Source organism: Paralichthys olivaceus, chromosome 8, assembly GCF_024713975.1.
Source record: "Paralichthys olivaceus isolate ysfri-2021 chromosome 8, ASM2471397v2, whole genome shotgun sequence".
Classification (NCBI taxonomy): Eukaryota; Metazoa; Chordata; class Actinopteri; order Pleuronectiformes; family Paralichthyidae; genus Paralichthys; species Paralichthys olivaceus.
In genome coordinates this window covers 11643162-11668048 of record NC_091100.1, presented here as the reverse complement: position 1 = coordinate 11668048, position 24887 = coordinate 11643162, and the positions used below count along the sequence as shown (strand labels likewise).

General features: G+C 44.4%; 1 protein-coding gene across 2 annotated transcripts; it reads left to right on the top strand.

Annotated features, from left to right (window-relative positions):
• Positions 1–950: 950 nt before the first annotated feature.
• On the top strand, positions 951–24731 carry fam184b (family with sequence similarity 184 member B). 2 transcript variants are annotated; one of them, XM_069529308.1, is made up of 18 exons: positions 951–1616; positions 7323–7511; positions 9732–10406; positions 10883–11018; positions 11423–11574; positions 12048–12593; positions 14587–14694; positions 14786–15084; positions 15578–15716; positions 17048–17167; positions 17381–17513; positions 17842–17972; positions 18475–18590; positions 19583–19939; positions 20059–20173; positions 20759–20866; positions 22419–22816; positions 24088–24731. In XM_069529308.1, exons 1-18 carry the CDS (start codon positions 1464–1466, stop codon positions 24158–24160), a joined length of 3948 nt encoding a protein of 1315 aa, XP_069385409.1. In that variant the 5' UTR covers positions 951–1463; the 3' UTR covers positions 24161–24731. The 2 variants fall into 2 exon arrangements, with proteins under 2 accessions (XP_069385409.1, XP_069385408.1); XM_069529307.1 differs by having other exon boundaries at positions 20047–20173.
• Positions 24732–24887: the final 156 nt, after the last annotated feature.

The window sequence follows — 24887 nt, the reverse complement described above, 5'->3', positions numbered from 1 at the left end:
TGCATGACCACATGGCCAGTGCTAAATTACTACCACTACAACAACTAAGCAAAAATATGCAACTGCCTACAGGAGCCCAAGACCTCCAGAGTATTTGCATCACTAAATTACACTAAATTACAACATGCAGTGTAATCTAATTTTCAGGTCATATCTTTTAAGATAAACTTAATTTGATGTATTGATAGAACACATCTTACAATAAATAGCATCTCATAGATGCTCTGAATTCCCTTGTGCCTCAAACTAAATGACTTGTATAACTAGGGATAACAGCACATTCTGTCTTAAAACATTCATGGTGTCACTCTGGGCTGATGAAAACTGATGGAAGCAGTTATGTGAAGAATAAAAACGGAAATTTAAAATCCCTAAACACTTGTTCACTATTGTGAATTAGTGTTTAAATAGTATTTAATGAAAGTACAGATTAACTGACAATCCAAACCTGTGTTGTTTTGTTTCTGGGTTTCTGGGTTCACAATAATGGCCATACATATTCTATAAATGGTGATAAATGGCTGGTGGGTGGGTTAGTGGAGGCCACTTTGTCAAGTCTGAGAAAAAAATCACATTGGTCTGGAGGAAGATGATGTAGGCTATTGTTCTGCAAGATGAAACAAATATGTGACATATTTTATCCATTCAATAGAAGAAGCTGTTAATGTTAATCTGAAGAAGAAGCAGAAGAAATACAAGGTGCATTTCTCTGCCATTTTTGATAGATATTGTTTTTCCAATGTTTTATTAAAACAAACATGTCTGTTCTTCTCACTGGGAGGTTCATGCACTGACACTGCTCACTGCGCACTGACACTGTTTACGGTATCTGACTGATGGAGTAAAATCACACGACTGGACCCCAGGGACCCTCTCCTCCTCCTCTTCCTCCTCCTCTCCTCCTCCTCCTCCTTCCTGCTCCCGGTGATCGGTCCTGATACAGCAGCGCCGGTAGGGGCGGGGCAGCACTGCAGCAGCAGCAGTGCGCCTCTCGAGCCGTCTCCGGTAATGTACCGTAGAATACACACGCCCCTCTCCGCCCCTGCCGCGAGACAGGTGGTTGGACTCTACACCTCCGTCCTCCAGCGCTCCCTCTCAGAATAACATTTTAAAACACAGATTTATTTCTCTCTCTGTCAGCAGCGGGGAAGAGTCGGTTGGCGCGAGCGCGTCCCCGATGGACTTCCAGCGTGTGACCTCCGCGAGCACCGGGCGGACCGCGGGAGAGGGGGGCAGCCACCGGAACGCACGAGGAGAGCCCCGCCGACCCAGATGTTTTCCAGCGAACCGCTCGAGCAGCGCGCGGGAGCGGCTCTGCGCACAGAGGAATGACATGCACGCGTGAAAAAAAGTTGACGCGATTCGCGGTGGGATTTTTCCTCTGAGCTGTGGCAGGATCGTTTCTGAGTGCGCCCCGGTGCGGGAAGTTCCCCTGGAGGAGCGAAGGGGGCGGTGGATCCATTATGGCTTCGGGCGCCGGTAAGGCTGCCGCTCAGCCCCCCGGGCCGGGCTCCGCCGTCAACGGGACTGCGGCAGAGTTCCCCAACATCGAGCAGGAGCTGTACGACTACCAGATGCACAGCAAGATGTGCAAGAAGATCGCGCAGCTCACCAAGGTAAGAGCCGCTGGTGGCACCGGGAGACAGGCGCGCTGCCACCGGATGTGTCAGGCTGATTGGATGATCTGATGGCCGCCTCACTATCTGCCACATCGCACTGACACAGAATCAGGCTCCATGGTGAAAACACATCCGCTACTCATGGTACTGTGATGGGGAGTATTCTACACAACACAGAGGCTATCTCAGAAATCAAAATTCTTATAGAGATGATCACTAGAAGACAAATACAGGAAATATAAGATGATACAATATACAGGACAGCGCGTACATTAATAAACAACACTATAGATGGACACCATATGTCTGTGAAAACTTGGATCAGTAATCAGACAGTAGCAGGATCATTACAGGGGCTTTAGGTGAAGGCTGCAGATCTTTTCACTGCCAAACCAATCAGAGCAACAATTAACAGTGATGTATCAGTCAGGTCATCTGTGCATTATCTTCACCATGCATCTGTGTGGCAAAGATTAAAAAAACGCTTTGCACGTTTCACAGCACAGATTTGCACACAGATGCCAAAGCCCTCAATTATTTCCCATTGTTTGCCCAACAGATAAAATGCATCAGATGCTTCATTTAAAAAAGATCCCGCTGAAAATGGTTATTTATAAATGCATGAAATGACTTATCACCAGATATTTGTCATGAACAGGCTTTAATCTCCACATCTCACTGTACATCTTCTTCCATGCACTCCTGTCAGGGTGCAGCCAGGGATGCTTGGCAGCTGCAGCAGCAGCAGCCGTTATGTGCTCTGCATTTCATACAGTAAGCATTGCTATATGGGGATTCACCCTCTCTGTGCTGCACAATAATGCTTACAGAGGCAGGGCATGACCCGTCGCTTGTTGAGCTATGACAATTACTGATGACTGTGCACTTCCCGTCTTCCCTTATGGCTTCACCTCTGTGCAGCCCATAGGTGTGCGTGTGTCCAGAAATTCATGCAATGCAATGCATGGCACAGCTTTATTTGTGTGTGTTGTCCAAAAGGCTTTTACTCATGCAAACAGACACAGATAAACAACAATGACACACATGAGGGGTCAGCACTTGTGTCTGTGCTTGTTAGGGGGAATTTGCCAGCCCCATCCTTCTACACCTCCTCCTCCCTCCATCATAAATCCATCTTGTGAAGCCTCCACTAGTTTCTCTCTCTGCTGAAACTTTATGCAGGCCCTGCCAGCCCACTTTAGCTCTTTGATGACGACAGTAAATAAATCTGAGACCAGTAGCGCTGATGAAATATAAGGATCATCAAATCTGATATTTGGTGTAAGCAGTTTTTCACCAGGCTCTGGGATGCTGAGCATGTGACACAGAGTGTTTTGGGGCAGGGTGTGGAGAAGAGAGGAAGCGAGAAATGGGTCAGCTGTGGTAACCTTATATATTTAATAACCCGCACTCTACTCTGCCTACTTGCTGGCACGCACACGCACGCACGCACGCACGCACGCACACACACACACACACACACACACACACACACACACACACACACACACACACACACACACACACACACACACACCTTCAGAGGACATTACATTTATATTGATTTTTTCCTTCACCATAGTTACTACTTGCCTAACTTAAACCAAAACGAAACCCTAAACTTAACCGAACCCCAATTTAAACCTAAATCTGATCCTAACCTAACCTTAATCTAACCATAACCTAACCTGAATGTAAACCTAAACCTAACCAAAAACACACAAAATGTGATGATTTCAATTCACACACACACACAAACTTGTACTTCTGTCTGAGTGAAAAAGCCCCTTACCCTGATCTTAACCACCACAACTAAGTGTCTAACCCTAACCTGAAGCGATAGTTAGAACCGGCCATGGTCCTCACAAAGACATCTGTACAAGTGCACACACTCATGCACTTAACACACCTCCTCACGTCTACCGGCTCCGATCACCCATCCACACTTATGCTTGACTTACACTGCTCCCTTCCCCCCTCCCTCTGCATCCCCCCTCTCGCTCTGCCAGTGAGAGTGTGTCCTGGTTGAATGGGTGTTGCTAAAGATAAACCAGTAGCACATCGGAGTGTGTTTACACTACAAGCCAATGGGAAGAAAGCGAGTGCTGACCATGTCGGGCCAGCTGTTGTGAATGTTCACTTAAGCTTGTGCGTGATTGTGCACACCCACATGAATACAGAAGAGTAGTCTCTTTATATATATGACTCAGAGATCAACAGCAGCATATTTAAGTGTGTGTGTATGTTTATGTGTGTATGCACACCCACTGTTTTGATTGGCAGCTCTAATTCTCTCCATGTGACTTCCTGTACTTATCCAGCTCACACTGACACATTGTCCCTGCTTTGTAATCTAGCACACCCGGTGCCCTCTTTGATACTCTGATATATGTGGATGTGTGTGTGCGTGGGAGGGATGGCTGATGTTTGGAGAAAGTGTGCGCTGCCTGCATGTCTCTTTGCCTAACCTCTCCTCTGTGCAGCAACCATTCCCTCTACATCTCACTCCTGTTTCAACAGCATCGTCTCGCCTCTCTTTTACACTGTAGACAGAATATTAATTTCATGCTTTGCTGACTGTGACGTTATTGTCGATAAGCACGGGCACTGGCTTGTGAGGATACATGAATAACGTTGTGGACTGGCAAGATCGATACGGGGATCTTGAGAGAGGATTTACTGTAGCACGAGGCTGCACTCTGACCAAACAGCCTGGTCAAGCATCTTAAGAATTTATAACCAAAAGGCCGAATCAAAGTGTGGGACCACTTTTAATCCAAACCGTTATCTCAGTGAAATCTGAAATCACCAAACTCAAAATGGGATTTAAACAATATTTAGGTTTTAGTCTGTCACATTTAATACCTTTTCACAAAGAGGTGCAAAAACAGAGAGCTTGCCGCTAGATATCATTGTTCTTCTTTTCCTTAACCCTTTATGTTTGGATTGGAATTGGAAAGTTCAGTGTTTTGGTTTAGATTATTCTCACAAGTCAATGTAACTATGAACAGCCGCCACGATGATGATCAATACTAAAGTTTAACAGAAACAAGCCAAAAAAGTCAGTGAGCTGACACATATTTAAACATATATGTAGTTATATTTAACATTATGTTTAGTATTTATATATATATATATAGAATTACACAACAACAATATCTTAAGTCTGCAAAATGAAGGTACATAGATCATTTTAACATTTGCCAACTGGTCAAATTGGACCACTTATGGCCGTACCGCCAAAACACTTAAGTGAGTAAAATCAAACCAGTTTTTTATTGCTTCTGTTATTGAGTATATATGTTTCTGGCAATGTATACAATCTTACGTAACAACAAGAACTTAAGAAAAATCTGTTATTTGTATAGTTTGGTGTTTTCATTGTACTTTTATCTTGTCAGCAACCATTCGTATGCAGACTATATGGCCAAATGTTTGTGGACATGCTTCACCTACATCTGTGCACTTTGGTCTGGGGACGTTTTACATGGTTTTGACAATGCGCTTGAGTTCAAATTAAAAATAAATCCCAATGCTACAGCAAATAAGTTTTAGACAATAATGTGTTTCTTACATTGCGTCAATTTCTTTCAAAAACACTATGTCCATGCAGTGAACCAGGTCCATTGAGAAATGAGTTTCTGAGTTTAGTGTGACTGGCCTGCACAGAGACCTGGACTCAGTCCAAACTGTCACCTTCAGAATGAACGCGAACATCAACAAAGCCTGGCCTTAGCCCCCAAAATCAATGCCTTACATCGCTAATGCTCTTGTAGCTGAATCGTAGCAAATCCCTACAATCAGGTTACAAAACCTTGTGGAAAATCACTGTGAGTGGAGGCTGTTATAGCACCAATGTGTAAAGCCCGTTGTTTTTCTAGAAAGAGATCTTCAGCTATATCATACTTGGGTGTGCACATAATTTTGACCATCTTGCGACGCCTCAGGCTGCTCCGACCTCCAGGTTTGGGGACCACAGGGGGAGATCAGGAGAACCGCTGCTAAGTCTTCCTCCCTTCTGCTATATTCTCCTTGCTCTCACTTTCAAACTGCCCAAAGACGAAGGACAGCACACGCACTCCCCTTCGAGCCTGCCCTGGATACTGAGTCCCTTCTCTGAGTCATGAGTCATAGTTTGTGAGCCAAAGTTCACGAACTGTGACGTGATTGAACAGCCAGGGTGACATAGTGTGTTTGACTGACAGCGAAGAGACAGGTGGATTTGTGATCAGGACCCAGGCCATGTCACATCCATCAACTATATGAGGAGCTGAATTATAAGAAAAGCATCGAAGATCAATGAACATTGACAATTTAGGCCATGCAAGGGTGTGTGTGTGTGTGTGTGTGTGTGTGTGTGTGTGTGTGTGTGTGTGTGTGTGAGTGTGAGTGTGAGAGAGAGGTGGTGACATGCACACACACACACTCTCTCTCTCCAGGAATGTCCGGCAGTGCTGTGGCATCTGTGTGCTGCAGACAGGGAGGCGTCTGGATAAAATATGAGCCCATGTGTCCTCTGCTCACACCCAGGCTCGTGCGCACACACAAACACACACACCTCTGCGAGTGTGTAAGTGAGATGTCAGGGTCACGAGGAGCAGATGATGACACTGTAGACGTGGAGTGGAGGGTAAAATGAAAAGTGGGGTGAAACAGACCATATTTCACATGTCGGTCTAAATTGAGAAGACGGAGAGAGAGACACACCACATATAGTCGACAGGCAGGAGAAACACTGCACTCGTCTTTAGTTACAGTAGATACAGTTTTACAGAGTTGTTTATTCTATGTTTGGAGATTATTGTGTTTTCATGTCAGTTTCAGTTTGATATTTGTTACAGTAAAGCTGCCAACAAAGATGCATCAGGAAACGACCCAATGCAATGAATCTTCTGACTGTAACCAGGTCAGCTCAAAGGAGAAAGGTCTTAAAATCAACTCTCAGATCCACCACATGCTAATATACAAATCACAATCCTCTCAGTTACATTACAGATTAGGACAATCGAAGGAAAAAAATCACCAAGTTGTCAAGAAATAACAGTTTACTTCTCAATATGTGCTTGCAAATCAAATATGGAGGATTGTAGACCAACTTGAACCTTTTCTCATCAAAAAAATATCTTGCTCTGCAATGAAACCTTTCAACATCAAGTTAAACTCAAGAAAGATTTTATGTTTTGGATTTTTGGTTTTCATTTAATCTTCAGTTCATTTCACAAATAGTGAAAATGATACACCAAGAGTTTCAGCAATTGTAAATAAAAACAAAACAAAACCCAACAAACACCTTGAGGGGCACTCAGAGACCCCCTCCGCCAAATGATATATAGATGTTGTTGAAAGGTTTGGTAGTTTTTGCATAATGCTGCTAATAGACACAACAGACAAACCCATGAAAACACTAAGATGTCACTCAGTCGAGCACGAACCTTTACCAAGGCCCAACAGTACCCTGAAATTCAATCAAGCTGCACCACATTTCACACACTCAGATATCAGCCCTTTAAATATGCCTGTCAAGACGAACAAGCATCATTAATGAATATCAAACACATCATGATCCACCATATTGGGAGCAGATGGACTGTAGGAGCAAGGATGATATAAGATATTGTCATAATTCAGCGAGGGTCAAGGGCAGTGGTGGTGATGTGTAACGATCCCTCAGTCTATCTCTGTCTGTTGTTGACGTCCCTCCAGGTGATTTATTCGCTGAACATGAAGAACGAGGAGCAGGAGGCGGCCCTGCAGGCCTTGAGCCAAGCCCACCACGAGGAGCTGCACCGCATCCTGATGGAGACGTGTCACGAGGGGGAGGGGTCGGCACTGAGGACACGCCTGCTGGAACTGCAGGACTCTCTGGATGAGCAGCAGAGAGTTGGAGCCCAGGTGTGTGTGTGTGTGTGTGTGTGTGTGTGTGTGTGTGCGTGCGTGCGTGCGTGCGTGCGTGCGTGCGCGCGCGGGTGGGTGTGTGAGTGCACTTTTACCCCCCCCCCCCCCCCCCCGATCATGAGAGGAGCCGACCTCATACAAGGGCACATTGTGTTGCCACAATTTAATGTGTAAACTCAAATCAAATCCGCCCCTAATGTGACCTACAACAGTCAACCTACTTCAGATAGTCCATTAATTTTACCCAGTCCTCATGCACTTCATGTCTAATTTACATGCTGTGCGACACAATAAACCAGCAACATGAATCATAAATACCCACATGACTTTCTTATGAGCTCTTTGGGAAAACAAGATGACTCTCAACAACTGAAGAGATAAAAAATGTAGGCAGACCTCACATTTTTGAAACACTTGGTCTTGCTCATATGTCTGGTTTGTTTGTCATCTGCCATGTTTTCCAGATTCAGAGCAGGTAGGTCAGTGTGCAACATTAGTTTACGACAAGAAAACCATCTGAAAAGACCTAAATGTACATGAATAGACCTTTAACACTGAAGCCCCTGGGCTCTGTATTTATGAAACTGTGCAGACGAGTATGGTCAAATAGGTTTTGTATGTTTGATGAGCAAACACAGCTCAGTTGAGTGCAGAGCAACCTGGGAAATAGGCCCAACAAGATTAATACAATAATAATAGGAGGAAATGCATTATTCGAGTTAGAGCAGACTGTCACTGATGCAAATACCATACACAAGAAAAACCAGATGCTGTGCAGTGGAACATAGTCCTTATTCTGTGGCTTCACAAACCCTTGAACCCCTGTCTTTGCTCTGCAGCAAGGAGCCACGGTGTAGGCACAACAATACACTATAAGAACTAGAATGGCACTCATTCACTGATCAAACTGCCGTTCCAAGCCACCAAGGCCCAACCGTTAAATTGAAATTAAACCGCACTGAATTGCAAACCCTATCAGTCCCCTCAACATGCCTGAGTTTTATGCCTCTGCATCGACAGTTTTCGGTTTCAGTTGTCCGTCCATCTGCCTGTCTCATTCTTGTGAACATATCTTAAGATGCCTTGAGGATGCACTGATTCGATTTTGGTGATCATAGGTCGAGGTCCCGGGGGCCTCACGTGGTATGTTTATGTTTTTCTTAAACGTGATAACTTAAAATCAGCTTAAAGAAATGTATTTGAAGTCTGTACAAATGTTCACATGGACTCAAAGATGAACTGATTAGATTTTGGTGCCTGGAGGTCAAAGGTCACAGTCACCTCACATCCCTGTGAATGTAATATATTAGGATTGCACATTGGGGATTTCAGTACATCTTGTCTCACTGATTAGACTTGGGTGGTCAAAAGTCAAAGGTAAAGGTCATAGTGGCCTCTTGAATGTGATATCTCAAGACTGCTTCAGGGAATTTCTTCAACTTTTGCTCAGTTGTCACTTGGACTCAAAGATAAAATTATTATGTTTCAGTTGCCAGTGACCTAATATGAATCTGGAGTATGTAGAAATATGCATGGAAACTGCACTGGTTGGCCTAGGCATGCAGCCGCAGTGCGGTAATTTTAATTTCATCAAGAAATTAAAATTATTCCTTAGAAAATCTGTGAAAAGAAAGTGATTAAATGTAGGGATCCGCCCCCTCATCTGGATCCAAGCTAAAATGATATGTTTTCTACTCTGACCCATATAACATCCGTCCATAAAGTTTCATGGTAATCCATCCTGTAGATTTTGTGTAATCTTGTTTACGAACACACAAACTGACCGCAAAAACAAATGGACAGAAAACTACTTATGAATCCTGTTTACTTCACAGTGCAGGCTGGTAATGATGTTTTGCCAAATGCTCAGTATTGTTTGAATGTCACAACATCGCAGCTAATTGGTCTGAACGGCCACGGATTTTTTAAAAATCTTTAGTAAACCCACTGTCACACTGTTCACTCCAGTGGTCTGCACAGCCCCTACATCTCAGATCAGCAGTTTGTGCCTTTACAAAATACAAAGGAACTGTGGAAATATCATGTCAGCAGAGTGCAAAGACTCCTGAAAGATTATTTGGGAGAAAAACATAATTTATTTGAACTAAGGGAAAACTGTGTCTTAGCCCGTAACCCAGGGACATATTTACTCATTAAGCACTGAATTTATACTGTGTGTAAGTGCAGTGTTGAACATGTCGTCCTCTGTGCCTCCAGGTGCAGGCAGATTTCGAGTGCTTCCGCATCCACGCCGAGGAGAGGGAGCGTGAGACAGAGGTGGAGCTGAGGAAAAGGTTTGAGGAACGGCTCCAGGCAGCAGAGGAAGAGCTCCAGGAGGCCAAGGCCCAGATCGGTGCTGCCCAGGAGGAGAGTCTGAGGCTGAGCGAAGAGCTTCAGAAGGCAGAGGAGCAGATCCAGGAGCTGGATGCCAAATGCGAGGAGCTGCACAAATCCGTTGACGAGGAGAAGAAAACGAGAGAGGAGGAGAGACAAAGAGAGGATGAAAAGAAAAAGAAAGAGGAGGTGGTGAAGCAAACAGAGGACCGCGAGGACTTGGAGAGGTTGAAGGCGCTCTTGGAGGAGGTGAAGATGCTGAGGGAGGAGGGTGCTCGAGCTGAGGAGAGCAAGAGGCTTGCGGTGAAGGAGGAACAGGAGCAATGGGAGCAAAAGATGAACGATCTCAACGAGGAGAAGGAGGACATGAGGAAGAAGATGGAGGCGGAGTGGAGGGAGGAACGGCGGAGGTGGGAGGAGAGAGAGGAGGAGGAGAAGAAAGGTATGCACAGTGCTCTGAGAGAACGAGTGAAGAGGGCGGAGGCAGAGGTGGAGGGTCACCTGGAGAGGCTGGCCGAGAGCAAGAGGAGCACGGTGAAACTGCAAGAGCGGATACAGGTATTTACACACACTCACTCCGAATGTTTTCACTTGGAAGGAAATGGAAATGTTGCCTCATCCTGTCTCTGATGCACCCAGCTAATGATCATGTTGATGGGAAAGCAGGGAGCAAGGAGAGAGGAGAGCCGGTGGATCCTGCTTGTCTAACCACTGGCTGCTCTCCCTGAGTGCTATTCCCACTGCCAACTATCTGCTAATGAGTAGTTTGAGCAGGAGAGATTCACTGCACCACCACCATTACCTCCTCACGCATGAGCATTAAGAAGCCCTGCGAGAGCTGGCACAGAGCTGCCATAAGCCCTCGCAGCCGACCATTAGAGACTCACAGATGGGAGAGATCGCATCCTGACTCCCCACATTTCATTCCATCCATTTATCTATAGTTTTTCCGATATCATCTGTCTTTTTCTTTCTTCCCTGCATGACCCTCCTCACACTAATCCCCCTCCTGCGCCCTTGTGACTCCCCTCCAGGACCTCGAGGAGGAGCTAGAGCTGGATCGAAGGCGCGTGTCCGAGGCAGAGGGCGTGGCTAAGCGGGCGGAGGAGGAGCTTGCGGTGGCCAAGGAGAGGCTGCTGCTGCAGGAGGACGAGCTGCAGAGCCGAGCAGGTAGTGGTTCAGCCTGTCTCCTGGTGCAAATCCACCTGTCCTCTTACCTGTCTGCTGAAGAAAGCTCCGAGCGTTATTCATTATTTTCTCTGACGCAGAATTAACGTAAAGTTTTCGCCTCATGTCATTATAATAAAGTGTATACAGAAAATGCAACAAACACACATTATTCATCCTCCACTAAGGCAAACAGTTTCATCAAAGTGTCATCATACCCAGTCAGCAAGAACACCCAGAATTTATTCATAGCACGAGAACGATCATAGTTCGGCCTTTCCTCATTCAGTGTTGCTCTGCTGTATTTCCATTCCGCTTCTGTTATGCATAATCAATCAATAAATCCTTGTACATGTGTGTGTGTCTATGTGCTCACGTGGGTTTTGTTTGTTCTGTATGTGTGTTAGAGGAGCTGCTGAACCGTGGACGCTGCCAGGTGTGTGTGTGCTCTGAGGTGGAGGAGCTGAGGAGCCAGGTGAACCGTCTGCAGAGCAGGAACAGAGAGCTGGAGCTGCAGAGCAGTGGCAGAAACAACGACCACGCCCGGCAGATACGCCAGGTCTTACACACACAAATGAATAAAGTGCAGTTACATGTGCATATTAAATATTACATTCAGTGTGCTCTCTATTCTGACAATAAGTCTGTTTTTATTATGCCTGAAAAGTTCCATTTTTTAGACTCATACGTTTTAGCACCAAGGATATAGTTGGTGATAGTGTTGTAATGCACTGCATTATATCCAGATGTGTTTCAAATAGTCTCCCCCTCCACAACATGTCATGGAAATTGGTTGAGTAGTTTCTGTGTAATCCTGCTAACTAACTAACAAAAAGATGAAAACATAACCTGCTAGGTGAGGTAAATATAACACCATTTTTGACCCTGACCTCAATAATAAACATATATTTATTTAGTTTTATAAAAATTTTTGTCACAGAATAAGTGAATATTCTTAACTTTGCTGTGTGGTTATACACACAGTTGTACTTAATAAAGTGACCACTGAGTGTTTGCTGTGTGTGTTTATAGCACGCTGAGGCCCTGTCCAGTTTGCGTTCAGAAATGGTGAGAGCCCAGACAGAGGAGCTGCGTCGCATCCAAAAGCACGCAGACGACGAGAGGGACAAACTGCAGAAGGAGATCGACAAAGAAAGAGAGAACCTGCAGAAGGAGAGGGGCCATGAGAAGGACCAGCTGGATAAGGATAGAAACCGAATGCGCAGGGAGAGGGAGGAGGAGAAGGAATGGCTGAACAAACAAGTGGAAGATGCCAAAGAGCGCCTGCGTCAGGAAAAGGAGGAAGAGGTTGACAGGCTGCGCAAAGAACTGGAGGTGGAGAGGGTCCGCGTTCGTTCCCAGCTCGACAAGAGCATCGAGCAGGTCGAGGCGGAGAAGGCCAATGTGCAGCAGAAGCTGGAGGACGAGAAGAGGAGGTTGGTGGAGAAGGCGGAGGAGGACAGGAGGAGGCTGAAGGAGCAGGTGCGGAAGGCGATAGAGGAGGTGATGAGGAGACACGCAGCTGAACTGCACAGTGTCCAGGAAGCTCTGAGCTCAGAGAAGAAGACGACTCAAGAGGTCAGCATCTGTCCGCACATCATCAAATATTTTACTTGAGTAAAGTACAAACACATAGAAAAATGACCAAATTCACTTTACTACTTCAGTTAAAGTATGTAACTACTTACTTTAAAATATACTTGAAGTATTAAGTATTAAAAACTTGCATGCGGCCTACTCCCTAATGTAATGGTCTACTACATTATAATGGATGAGTCTCGCCCTCTTCATCCATTTCAGGTTTTTCGTTTTAACCAGTTATGCTGCTGCTGGAGGCGGAGTCTAATGTTACCTGCCCGCTCTGATTGGATCAGTAAACCAATTCCCCTCTCATTATTGGTTACTTTTAACAATATCAAAAACACAGTGATCATGTAACACAGCGCTGAGTAGAAAGTATACAGATAATTCCTTATATATATAGTGGAATAATAAGCACCTGAAAGTAATTTAGTAAATGTACTTTGTTACGTCCCACCACTGTGAGCACTGCTGACCACTTTACAACCTGCTTAACTATTACTGAATGAATGTGTGTGAATGGGAGAATGTGATGCGCTTTGAGTCTGTCACTATGTTACTACATCCCATTAACCATTTACTCTACACTTCTAAACCAATACTGTGATATGCTGTTAATCATTAGTAGTGATTTGACATCATGAAGAGATCTGCTTCCTTTTTGTCTTTCATTTAATGGCCTTTCTTTGGTGCAGTGAGGCTCTTTAGAAAAAAAGAGGCCAGTTTTTGCTGTGCACTTTTAAAAATAGCCTTCTGTTCTCCTCAGCTGCCTGCTCATAGAGGCTTAATTATTTTAGTTTCACTTTCAGTCAGACTTTGGATGTAATTATTTTGGATACAGGGATGAGCTGCCACATGTTCTGTCACACAGCTGCGACAGTAATACTCTCCCTGCCCTGAATCCTGGTGATGGTAAAAAGCTTAAGACACGTTTGGGGCTTGTGGCTCCTTAGAAGAGGAGATTAATTGTTTTCTCTCTGTTTCATTAGAATGTTTTAGAGGCCTGAAGACATGCAATTTTACAGTAATTAATGAGAACAAAAGCAAATACCAGACAAATGTATGTAAAGCAATTGTGCAGCGATTGCAGTTTTTGGGTCGTATCTACTGTCCTGTTAATCATCTTGTGACCATTTGGGGGGTTTGCCGCATCCCCAGGCTGAGAAACACCACTCGAAAACAACATGATTAATGAACACTTTTTGCTCTGTGTGTAGAAATTAAAATAGATTTTATCACATAATTACTCTTTTCTTTGAGAAGTCCTGTGGATTTCATTCAGACTCATAGACAATAGCTGGGTCTAAATTCAGGGACTGCATCCTTGAGGTGACACAGTCTACCCGGCCTACGAAGACCCCTACGGGCCACCGTTAAGGCTGAACCGAAAAGAAACTTCTGGTTTCGAGAAGAAATTTCCGCGACCGGCGTCACCAGCTTGTCCTGCCCTTATTGTTGTTGCCTAGCAACAGAGCTGAAGTTGAAAATGCCGTGAAAGTTTTAATGCCCCTTGGTTTTTTAACATGTACCGTTAGCTGTTTAGTTGAGTGGAATAGTGATACTCAAGCTTTGTCATTTACCTCTTTGAAAAATGGTTCATCACTGAAGCACAATGAATCCTGGGATAGATTGGGTTGGGAAGGATCCCCCCATTGGAGCCTTCGTTTCTTGTGGATGGAAGGAGAGATTTGTCGGCCTAGGTTGTAGGACCTTTGAAATGGGACAGTCTAGTTGCTACGCTGTCCAGCAATCGATCTTCAAACGGAGCCTCTGAAGGATGCAGCCCCTGAATTGAGAAACAGTTATAAACCATGTTCACACGGTGGCCATGTTCCTCTTTGAACTCTGATCCAGGTTCATTAACAGCATTTTAAGCTTCATACCCTGGGCAGGTTGTGAATTTTGTCCAGTGTTAATTAGTATCATTAAAGAGCTAAATACAAACTGTTAATGTGATAATTGTCTTTATGATTAAACCTTTTCTTGGAAGGTGTGTGCACGTTTGGAAGAGGAGAGGAGGCGCGCTGAGGAGCTACACAGCGGACTGGAGAAGGAACGAGAGGAGCTGAGGACAAAACTGAAAGATTCTACAGATGAGGTCAGAGGTCAAATAGAGCTTCCATCAGGTCAAATAACACCAGATAAAGCTGTTTGTAAATTAAAACACTCAAATGTTTCCATGTTCTAAGATCTGTCGGCTGGAGGCAGTGATCCAAAAGCAAGAAAAGAAGGAAAATGTGGCGCCCGAAGCCGCACCCTCATGTGGACCACAGTGCTCCTGTGAAGAGGAAGAGCTCCAACAGACTCGGAGTCGACTCTCCCGGGTTCAGGAGGAGGCTGAGAGGCAGCGGGACAGGCAGCAGAGGGAGATCGCGTCTCTGAGAGCTGATAAACATCGGCTGGAGGAGAAAGTCCTAGAGCAGAGCCGACTGAACACGGAGAGGAGTCTCCTAGATCAGGGCCAGCGGCACACCGAGGACCGGATCAGGTAGCAGAGTGAACGCAGGGCCCGCAGGACTTAGCTTAGACTCACATTACAAGGTCTTGACTCTGCTTGTGATCTCCCCCATCCTCCAATGTAATGATCACTAGGAAAATAATTGCAGTTAAGAAGTGAATCCTTGGAATTGTTGCTCACAACGTCCGGCAACATTTTTTTTCCTTTGCTCCAATTTGAATCGGTTAAATTTGAATAAGCTTCATTGTGTAGTATCATAAAACTGCAGCAAAAAGATAATAAACCATTAAACCATGTCAATACATGGGTAGTTTTCATGGAAAGACACATAGATGTTTGTGAAATAATCAGGTTACTACCATGCACATCCAGACATGACACTAATCCCCTTAAACTGAGGTAGACGCATAAGAAAACGAGGCAGGTTAGATTGACAGCACCTTTATGTAGCAAGTGGAAGTACATAGCAGTTTTGCATGTAGGTTAACTCAGCTTCTCTTCTTGCTCTGCTGCGTGCCTGCAGGGCAGAGTGTGAGGACCGTCTCAGAGCGGAGTTCAGGATAGAGATGAACGCTGCTGTTGCTGAGAGCGAACAGAGATGGCAGAACAGAGAGCAGGAGCTGCAGACCCAGGTGTCCGAGCTGCAGAGTCAGCTGACCGAGGTGAGTCCTCTTTATGAACTAGTACTTACAGCCACGCTGATATACGACTTATGACTCATTCACCCATTAACACACTGATGACGCAGCATCAGGAGCAGTTAGGGGTTCAGTGTTTCAGTTTTAATGTCTTGCTCAAGGACATTTCAATCAGGAGACTCAAATGAGAATGAAATTAAATTTATTGTGAACAGAGGAATAGACCCCAGCGGGAAGTAAAATGCAATGTAAGCAGTCCTATGAATTAGGCGCTTCAGATATATGATGAAGTCTTCCCCCCGGGGCCGAGACACTGGTGGTGGTGATGAGGAATGGAGCATGAAGATGGAACGTCTGATGCTGAGATGAGTGAGTCATCCCCAGAGCGGCACAGGGGCGGAGGTGGGTCACTCAACCAAACAACAGAAGGAAGAGTAGAATGTTTTTGAACATTGACAGCTTACAGCTGATTGGCTCAAGGCGAGCGAGTCAGGCTGTGATTGGATGAAAAGGCAGAATAAGCTGGTGGAGCCTAGAGATAGTGGGAACTGGGCATGTGACGCAGGACGCATGAAGACAAAATTGCTGACTAAGCTTGGCTTTATCACATCTCGCTCTCTGGCAGAGCTGGGGTTCGAACCGGAAACCTTTCGATTAATAGACTTCCAGGGTGAGGGAATGAAGTTTGTTCTGGAGTACGAAGAGCCGTACAAAAAGTTAACTAGCTAACAAATGCATTGCCATATATGTGTATTATAATCAGTGGCCTACTTACCATTAGTCCTCATGTGGAGCTACTTTATCTTTGAGTTATCTACCTTCCTAACTCTACTTTGGGTCGTACCAATACTGCCACAGAGAGAATGGGACTCAGTATTAAAACTCAAACATGTGGTGAATTTGTTTAATCTTCATCACACCAACATGAGGATCCGATGATTTGTGATCCTTGTAAATAAACGAATAGTTAAACTCCAGCAATGTAATTCATCAGCATCAGTTTACTAGTGAGAACTGTTTGATGATACAAAATAACCCTGATGATGTGACCTCGGTGTCGTGACTTTGGCTCGGAGGCTTTACATTTTTTACAAAGAGACAGTAATCAGCCTCGAGTGTCCCCCAACTGTATGGAAGTGCAGTGCTAAATCGCTCGAGTACTGTTTTAATTAGCTCCATCAGCTTGTTTTGAGTGCACAGTGTCGCTTTTGCTATATTTATTTGTTTTTTTGTAAGCTGTTGGAGTCTGCAATTTCTGAAACAAAAGCGACATCTCAATTTTAATTCAATGCCTGCAGCAAATTTATCGTCTCGGGATTAGTCCTGATGTTCCTGACGATTTCTTGCCGATTCAGTTGGAGAAAAAGAAGGCGGGCCAGGGAGATGATTGCCACGGCAACCCCGAAATTGACAGGCTGAGGAAGGAGGTCCAGGACACCAAGGAGATAAACAAAAAACTGAGGGAGCTGCTGCAGGTACAGAGACGCACGCTCGCTTCAAGGGTTGTGTGCACTCTTCTTCGTAGGTTTTCTCTGTGATGAATAATTTAGTGGCTTTGATGATAGCGCTGGAGAGATATTCTGTGAGTGTGTGCATTTAGTTGAGTACGTGTGTGTGATCGTGGTGTAAAGATATATGTGAGTTTAGAGAATAAAAAAAAGAGAGAAATGTGTGTTTCTGTGTTTGAGGATCCCCAAACCCAGTCTCTAACTGAGGAAAGACAGAGTCACGCCGTGGCTCTGCAGACGTTAGAGAGACAGGCGAAAGAAGATCTGCTGTCTGAGAGGAACAGACTACAGACAATGCACCACCTGGAGCTAGGTAACACACACATACACACACACACACACACACACACACACACACACACACACGAGCATAAGCACAAACACACACAGACGGTAACACACAATATTTTTGACACGTACACAGCTGCACGTACAAAAAGCAATTCACACAGTGATGTACACATGGAGATTATGAATTCAACAGTGAAGTTGCTATTGCCATGGATACACTTCACCATGGCAACAGCAGAAGGGTACCTGTAACAGTGGGCCAAATTCAGTTTTCTGTACATGCTTTTTGTGTGTGTGTGTGTGTGTGTGTGCGTGTGCGTGTGTGTGTGTGTGTGTGTGTGTGATATCAGATAAGCAGCGAGCAGAGCTGACCCAGCAGCACACAGAGTGGAGCAGACAGATGACCCAGAGACACATGCAGCAAATAGAGGACCTACAGGCTCAGCTACAGGCACACACACAGATGATGGCACTACAACAGGTGAGGCGCACACACACACACACACACACACACACATCAGCAACACATGTGCTGACACGTGCACACAGACACACTTTTTCACAAACAACACACACCCCTCACTCTCAGTCTGTGTGTCTGTCACTCACTCAAGTATGAACATAAAGGTATAAACAGTATTTGTCATACAAGCAAAATGTTTGAATGGAAATTGACATATTGGATGTTGAGGGAAGGGGTTGAGGTGAAGATGCGTCTCAAATGGTGCAGGAGGATGTATATGAGCAGTGGTGACTCGGCGAAGGGAGACTCAGGGTGGCATCAAACTGAATAGGAAGGGATGAAGGAGGGAGGGAAGAGAGTATCATGATCAACAATATGAATAAAATCCTCTATTGTGTACATTATCATCTGCAGCAACATGAGTCAATATAACAGGATTCTGGAATTACTACAAATATTGACAATGTGTATTGAATTTATGTGTTTGTATGTGTGTGTGTGTGTGTGTGTGTGTGCGCAGGATTTGAAGCAGCAGAATCAGTATCAGGTGTTTGAGCGACAGCTGGATGAGAGTCGCTGCAGTGTCCTGGAGCTTCAGAGAGAGAATGCAACTCTCAAGAAGCAATTAAAGGAGAGGTAAAGGAAGAAGGACACACATGAGAAAAAGATTTGGACTCGACTGATATCCTGTAGAGCTGCAACAAAAGTATTCATTATGGATTCATCTGATGAGACTGTGAAATGCTCATTAACGGGATGTATGCAAATTCATTGTTTTTCTTCCAATCAACATCCCAAAGCGAGTAATTATAAAAGACAAAGAAAAGCTTAAAATATGCACATTTCATTCACTGGAAAAGCTGCATGTTTAGCATTTTTGCGCATTGACAAACTACAAAGTTGCACACCAGATTGGACGTTTTTTAGAATTTTGGGATGCTATGTCTGTGTGATGTCACAGCCACAGTCTGTTTGTGAAAGTCTGGTGGAAAAACACATTTGCTTGTGAGCGCCTGTGAAGCTCTCGGGCCCAGTAAAAATAGTCATTTGGGAGCTTTAGAGGTGCCGGTTTATTTTTTAACTTCAAACAAAGGCAGTCAATGTTTCTCGCTGCTGTTTTCCAGTCTAAAACCTTCTCCTGGCTGTAGTTTCATATTTCTCAGCAAGCCAAGGTAAGTCTTCTCTAAGAAATATTCCATGAAGACAGCTGGATGAAAAAAGATTTTTTTTTTCTGCGTTCAAGAGCATGGTCTTTCAGTGTGAGAGCAGGACTTATTCACAGATGGGCGCAAGAGTTTTAGCTGGAGCACTGAAAACCGGAGTGAAAGGGCACAGTTTGAGCACAAGCAGAGCAAATCTAAGCACAAGCAGGGAACGTGAAATCAAGAAGTCCTGAACTGAAAGATTATCCTCTTGAATTAAGAAGACAACACACTAGATAGTCAGCATTTTTTAACTATAATATTTCAATCATCAGAGGTATTTCTGTCAGCAATGATTCAGTTTCTTTCAGACTAAATACAAACTGCTTTCACTGTTTACAGTTTACTGCACATTTTACTGTATTATTACATTCCCGTTCTTCTCATCTACATCCCTCTGCTTCTGTATCTCCTGTCTCTTCCCAGATCAGTGCAGAAGAATCCCGAAGTCAAGGAGAAAGAAGAGGAAAGCCCTGAGTTGAAGAAGAAGAGAGACGCCCAGCTCGAGGAAGAAGCACAACGTCTGAAGGAGGAAGTGGAGAAGCTGAGGGTGGAGATGGAGAAACTGGAGGAGTCGCAGAAACTCTGGGAGGAGCGGAAAGAGGAGGATGTGAAGGAAGAGGAGGTGGACGAGGAGAAGAAGAAGGAGCGGGAGGAGGAGAAGAGGAGGGAGGAGGTGGAAGAGATCCGGAGGGAGCACAAGAGGGAGATGCAGAGTCTGGTGTCCGAGTACAGCAGCGCGCAGACGCACCTGCAGGCTCGAATAGTGGCCTTGGAGAACGAGTGAGTAGAGGACAGACACGTGGGAGAGCAAGGGTTCAAACTGAATACACACAACAATGAACATCGCTGCGGGTATGTGAGAAAGTGTGTGTGTGTTTGTGTATATGATTTAACTGCAGGCTGCGTGAGCGGGAGGAGCGGTGCAGGAGGAGGGAGCCACGGTGTGACGACCTGCAGTTGGGGAGACTCCAGGAGAGACTGACAGAGAGAGAGCAGCTCATTAAACGATTAGTGGTGAGAACACGTAACGCTTTCTGCTCCTCTGATCACAGCAGAGGACGCTCTTTGAAAAGTCTGACGATTTTCAATATCGTTCAAATCCCACGAAAGGAAGTGCTGCCTGTGTAGTTGATAGAGCCGACTCCTCCCATAGAGATCCACAAAAACGCATCAGTGAGTCGCAGAATTACGATGAACATGAATTTTCACTATAGAGCATCAGTGTGTATACAGACACGCAGCTGAAAATACTCAGCAACAATCAACTGTTGCTACACGGTAAGAACAAAAATTATCTTTGAACACAAATTTAAGGAAAACTGTGATCGAACGCGTCAGTTAGTTGCGATTGTTTGAATTTCACCAGCAGTAAGTCAACATGGTGAAAGTGTGAAATGAAAAGTAGTGTGTTTATTTATCTTCTGCCATCATGTCTGCGAAGGAGAAACTTCCATTTTCTAAAGTGTGTCGACCATCTGTGTGGCATGAGGCAAGCGTAGCAGACAAGTACACCCTCCAGATAGATCTCTTACACAACAGCATCAACACCAACTGTGAATAAGGCCAATGAAAGTCCTTCCTCGTCCTCCTTCCCTGCAGGAAGAGAGGCATCAGCTGCAGCTCCACCCTCCCGTTGCCGGGGACAGCAGCACCCTCAGGCTCCGTGACAGCAAGTCCCGCCCCGGGAGCGTCACGCCAACCATGAGGGTGAGTTTGCCTGTTCGACTCGTGCACATGATGTATTCATCAAAAAACGCCTCCCTCCAGCCAGAAGGGCTCACTGGGCCGAAGCCAACTTCGGCTTTTGAAGCAGCACAAGGCTGAAAAATGTTCACACAGTGCACAGAGCGACGAGTCGTCGTTAAAGCTGCGTCCACCATCAACCACACTGCTGTTAATCAAGTTTTACTTTTAGAACAGATACAGAGAATCACGAATAATCTAATTAAGAAAACTCTTAATTATGAACCATGCACCATATAAACCATTTGTCATGACTCATTAGAGAGTCTCATTCAGAGCTTTTGGTTTTTGTTGGACACTTTTCTTTGTTGACATTTTGCTTGTGTTTGGTTGTTTTTCCCAGAGTTCCCAGTTTCCTGTTTTATTTTGAAGTTTTTACTCCTTGTGCGTCTGTAGCTTTAATCCTGTCTTTGTCCTGTTTCCTGTCCGTGTGATCGTCTGCAGCTGTTCTTCATGTGTTTCACCTGAGTTCAATCAACCCTTGTGTGTATAAGTCTCTGTGCTTCCCTTGACTTGGTCATTTTGTCGTTCATTTGTCACAGTCTGCTGCCATGGTTTCAGTGTCTCATTGTTTCTCTGTCTTCTATGATTTTTTTTCTTCAATTTAGTCTTCTCTAGTTTTGGTTTTCAGACTTTATTTTTGAAAGTACTTTTGCCTTTAATTAAATAACACTTTTTTTTGCACTGAACTTTGCTTCTGCATTTGGGTCCACCTGCACACCACAACTGTGACACCATAAAAGTCATATAAAAAATGTAAATGCATTCAACTGAATGGCAATAGTTTAAGTATTGATTGCTGTGGTCGGCTGTGCTTCAAGGTAGAAAGGTTCTGATGCCAGCAGGATGCTGCCATAATGCCAGGTCAGTCATCGGCAAGTGCTCATATGTGCTGAACAGATACATCTGTAAAGTATCAAGTGGAAATCACTTCTTCGTTCCTTCAAAATGGCGGTTGTGCTGTACTGCTGTACTGTTTCACCACTAGAGTGGTGAAGAAGGAGGGATCTATGGTCGTGCAGTGTTAGCCTGAGCTTGCTGAAATGTGGCAATATATCGGTCTGGAGTCCTAAAGGTAAAACAATGTACCGTATGCAAGACTTCAGGTTCAGGGGTGTTTCCTGTATTCCTTGATTTATTTGAAATACATTGAAATACATTATATGAGGTGTTATTGTTTTTCAAATGCACTGGTATCGGATCACTGCATCTACCAGTGAAATGACCGATACACAAAATCCAGGTATCGGAGTCCAGTATCAGGAATGGAACAGTTTTACTTCCTGGTACTTACTTTGGCCTCTGTGACCGTGACAAGTGGAACAATTCACAGCATCACAAACCAATCCTGCAGCGAAATACTCTTCTCTGTATTTTGAGTATATATATATATTAATAGCGTACATTTTTATAAACAGAATTCTAAGTGTCTGTATTTTCATCATCCTAAATATACATTGTCTGGGTAACTTGTGTGATTGAAAATACAATAAACCAAACTCTGTTCCTCCGACAGAGGAAACGTGTGGAGTCTCCTCCTCGCGTCACCAGCATCCCCAGCGCCGGCACCTACGACAGGAGCATTCTCCTCCCGCACTCCTCCTCGTCGTCTTCCTCCTCCTCCTCCGTCCATCAGCACTCGTCCTCTACCCTCCCCCACCAGTCCACCTCCCACCCTCAGAACTCCCCCCACTACTCCACCTCCTCCCTACCGCACAAGCACACCTCCCTCTCCCTCGGCCAACAGGCCTCCCCCTCCCTCCCCCGCGCCACCAGATCCCGGGCCTCCTGCATCCCTCCGACCCCGGCGCCCACCGCCCCTCTCCCCGTCTGCCCGTCACCGCAGACGGGCATCCGCTACGTGTCCCCCTCCTGCCAGGAGCCCCACGCACACCTGCAGGCCCAGTCAATCAGGTACGGCGGTTTTAAAATGTCGACTGAGATGTTAGAGAAGAGAAGGGGAGGCTGCACACTCGTAACTCTGATTCATTTATTTCAACATATCAAGATGGACATTTAGAATTAATTAAACTTTTTACTGAGCCTCTAAACAGGGTTTTTACAGGGTGCATTTATTTTATACCACACCAATTCAACATCTGTTTCACAGGACAAAGTGATGGAAAACCTGCAGAAACAATATTATATCACATTTTTCACTAGTCCCCTGCAGTATATAACATTAATCTCTAATTATGTAATTAAATTGATTGATTTGTCTCATCTCAAATAAACTGCATAAAAAGGAAGGATGGATTAGCCAATTAGAAATAAAGAACTATTTAAAGGTTTTACTAAAATCAACTCTTACCCTTCATGAAGTTACTGCAGCAGCAGCAGCAGGGTTAGATTTGATTTAACAGCTTCCTGCAGGAGAATCTACTGTCACACCAACTCTCACTTCTTTTTTATAGATATAAAAAAACTATTTTGTTATCATGGAATTGTTTCTGTCTGTCCCATTGTTGTGAACTCAATATTCCAAGAACACCATGAGGGAATTTCTTCAAATTTGGTGCAGTTGTTCAATTGGACTCAAAGATGAACTGATTATAATTTTGGGAGCAAAGGTCACATTTACCTCACAAAAGTCTCTTTAAGGGAATTTCTTAAAATTTGGACTAAACTTTGAAAGGTTGATTGATTAGATTTTAGTGATGGAGGTCATGGTCACCTCATTGTACAACAGCTGGGGGCTGATTCTTGTTCAGGTCTGTGGTTGTGAAGCTCTACATTATGTGGCCAAGTGTTGTCAGGTGACTTTAGTATCATATAAGGTCACTAATGTTCACTCAGTTTCCAATTCAGGTCTAATGAACTTACTTCCTTTAGGACGCACAAGGAGATTTGGCCATTTGTAAGAGGTTACTCTTTACCGGGTCGTCTTTCCCATGAGTCCTCTGAGGTGTCCCCTCCTGTATATATATGTATTTTATATGTTGATATCTTTGTAGAAGGTATCTGTTCAAATTTAGACTCATTTTTACTTTGCATTTGTTCAGATTTGAGTTTAACATTCAATTAGTGTGCAGCTTTCCCATAGTTTTAAATCTGCCTTTAAGCCAGCACCTCAGTAGATGAAGTGTGTATTTAGCCTCAGTTTTTTAAACTAAATTCAAAATAAGAGAATGCTCTGAAATTTAGCACTATGTTAAATTAATGTTTGTGTCACGTGTGTTTTGTAGGGGCCCGTATCTGGAGCCGAGGGGGACAGAGGGGCTGAAGCAGGAGTGGTTCACCAAATACTTCTCCTTTTGAGCACAAAACACACACACACACACACACACACAAACACACACACAGCAGCTGCAAGTACATCTCATATACAGTTCATCGCTTCTTATACACATCCGTTTGCTTCCCACATACACAGCCTTGAAGACACACTCACATTCACACACAGACAAGACAACATTAACATATGGGCTCATCACCAGCAAGGCCATCTCTAACATTGCCTCAAAGCTCAACCAAAAAGTGCTTCTCAAACACATGCCTGACCTCTTCTCAGAACATTGGCCTGCCGGATCTTGTTTGTATAGTTTGGAATGTCTTCATATGTGTGCGTGTGTTTTTTTTTAAAGCAGTCTTCCTTTTTTAATGCAACTGTTGCTCTGATCTCATCACACGGTTATTCCAGGCAAGTGTACATTTCTCAAAATCTTCAACCAAGGGTGTCTTTGAGTACGGAAGCATTCGACATGTTCAACCAAGATCCTCGTCAAGACGGACACACGCGACTCACCCTACCAAAATGAAGCTTGTCTCAATGCAAAAATGTGTATAATAATCTTAATGAACAAATTGAATAAAATATTTTGTTTTTGTACGTGCTTCTTCTTTGTGTACACATCCACATGCCCATGAAAGTTGTACAAAGTGTAGCTGAGAGTAGAAAATGGATGATCTACATTTTCTCTCTAGACGGGATGGAGAAGAGGCATTATATCCCTCATTGCAGTTTATGTACATTTATATCATGTAG

What these genes read in the sequence shown, in the direction of transcription:
- fam184b (XM_069529307.1), top strand. Translation starts at nt 1,464, where the DNA reads ATGGCTTCGGGCGCCGGTAAGGCTGCCGCTCAGCCCCCCGGGCCGGGC. An exon ending in AGATCGCGCAGCTCACCAAG is followed by an intron (nt 1,617 to 7,322) that starts GTAAGAGCCGCT and finishes ACGTCCCTCCAG; the next exon opens with GTGATTTATTCGCTGAACAT. An exon ending in CACACCGAGGACCGGATCAG is followed by an intron (nt 15,085 to 15,577) that starts GTAGCAGAGTGA and finishes GCGTGCCTGCAG; the next exon opens with GGCAGAGTGTGAGGACCGTC.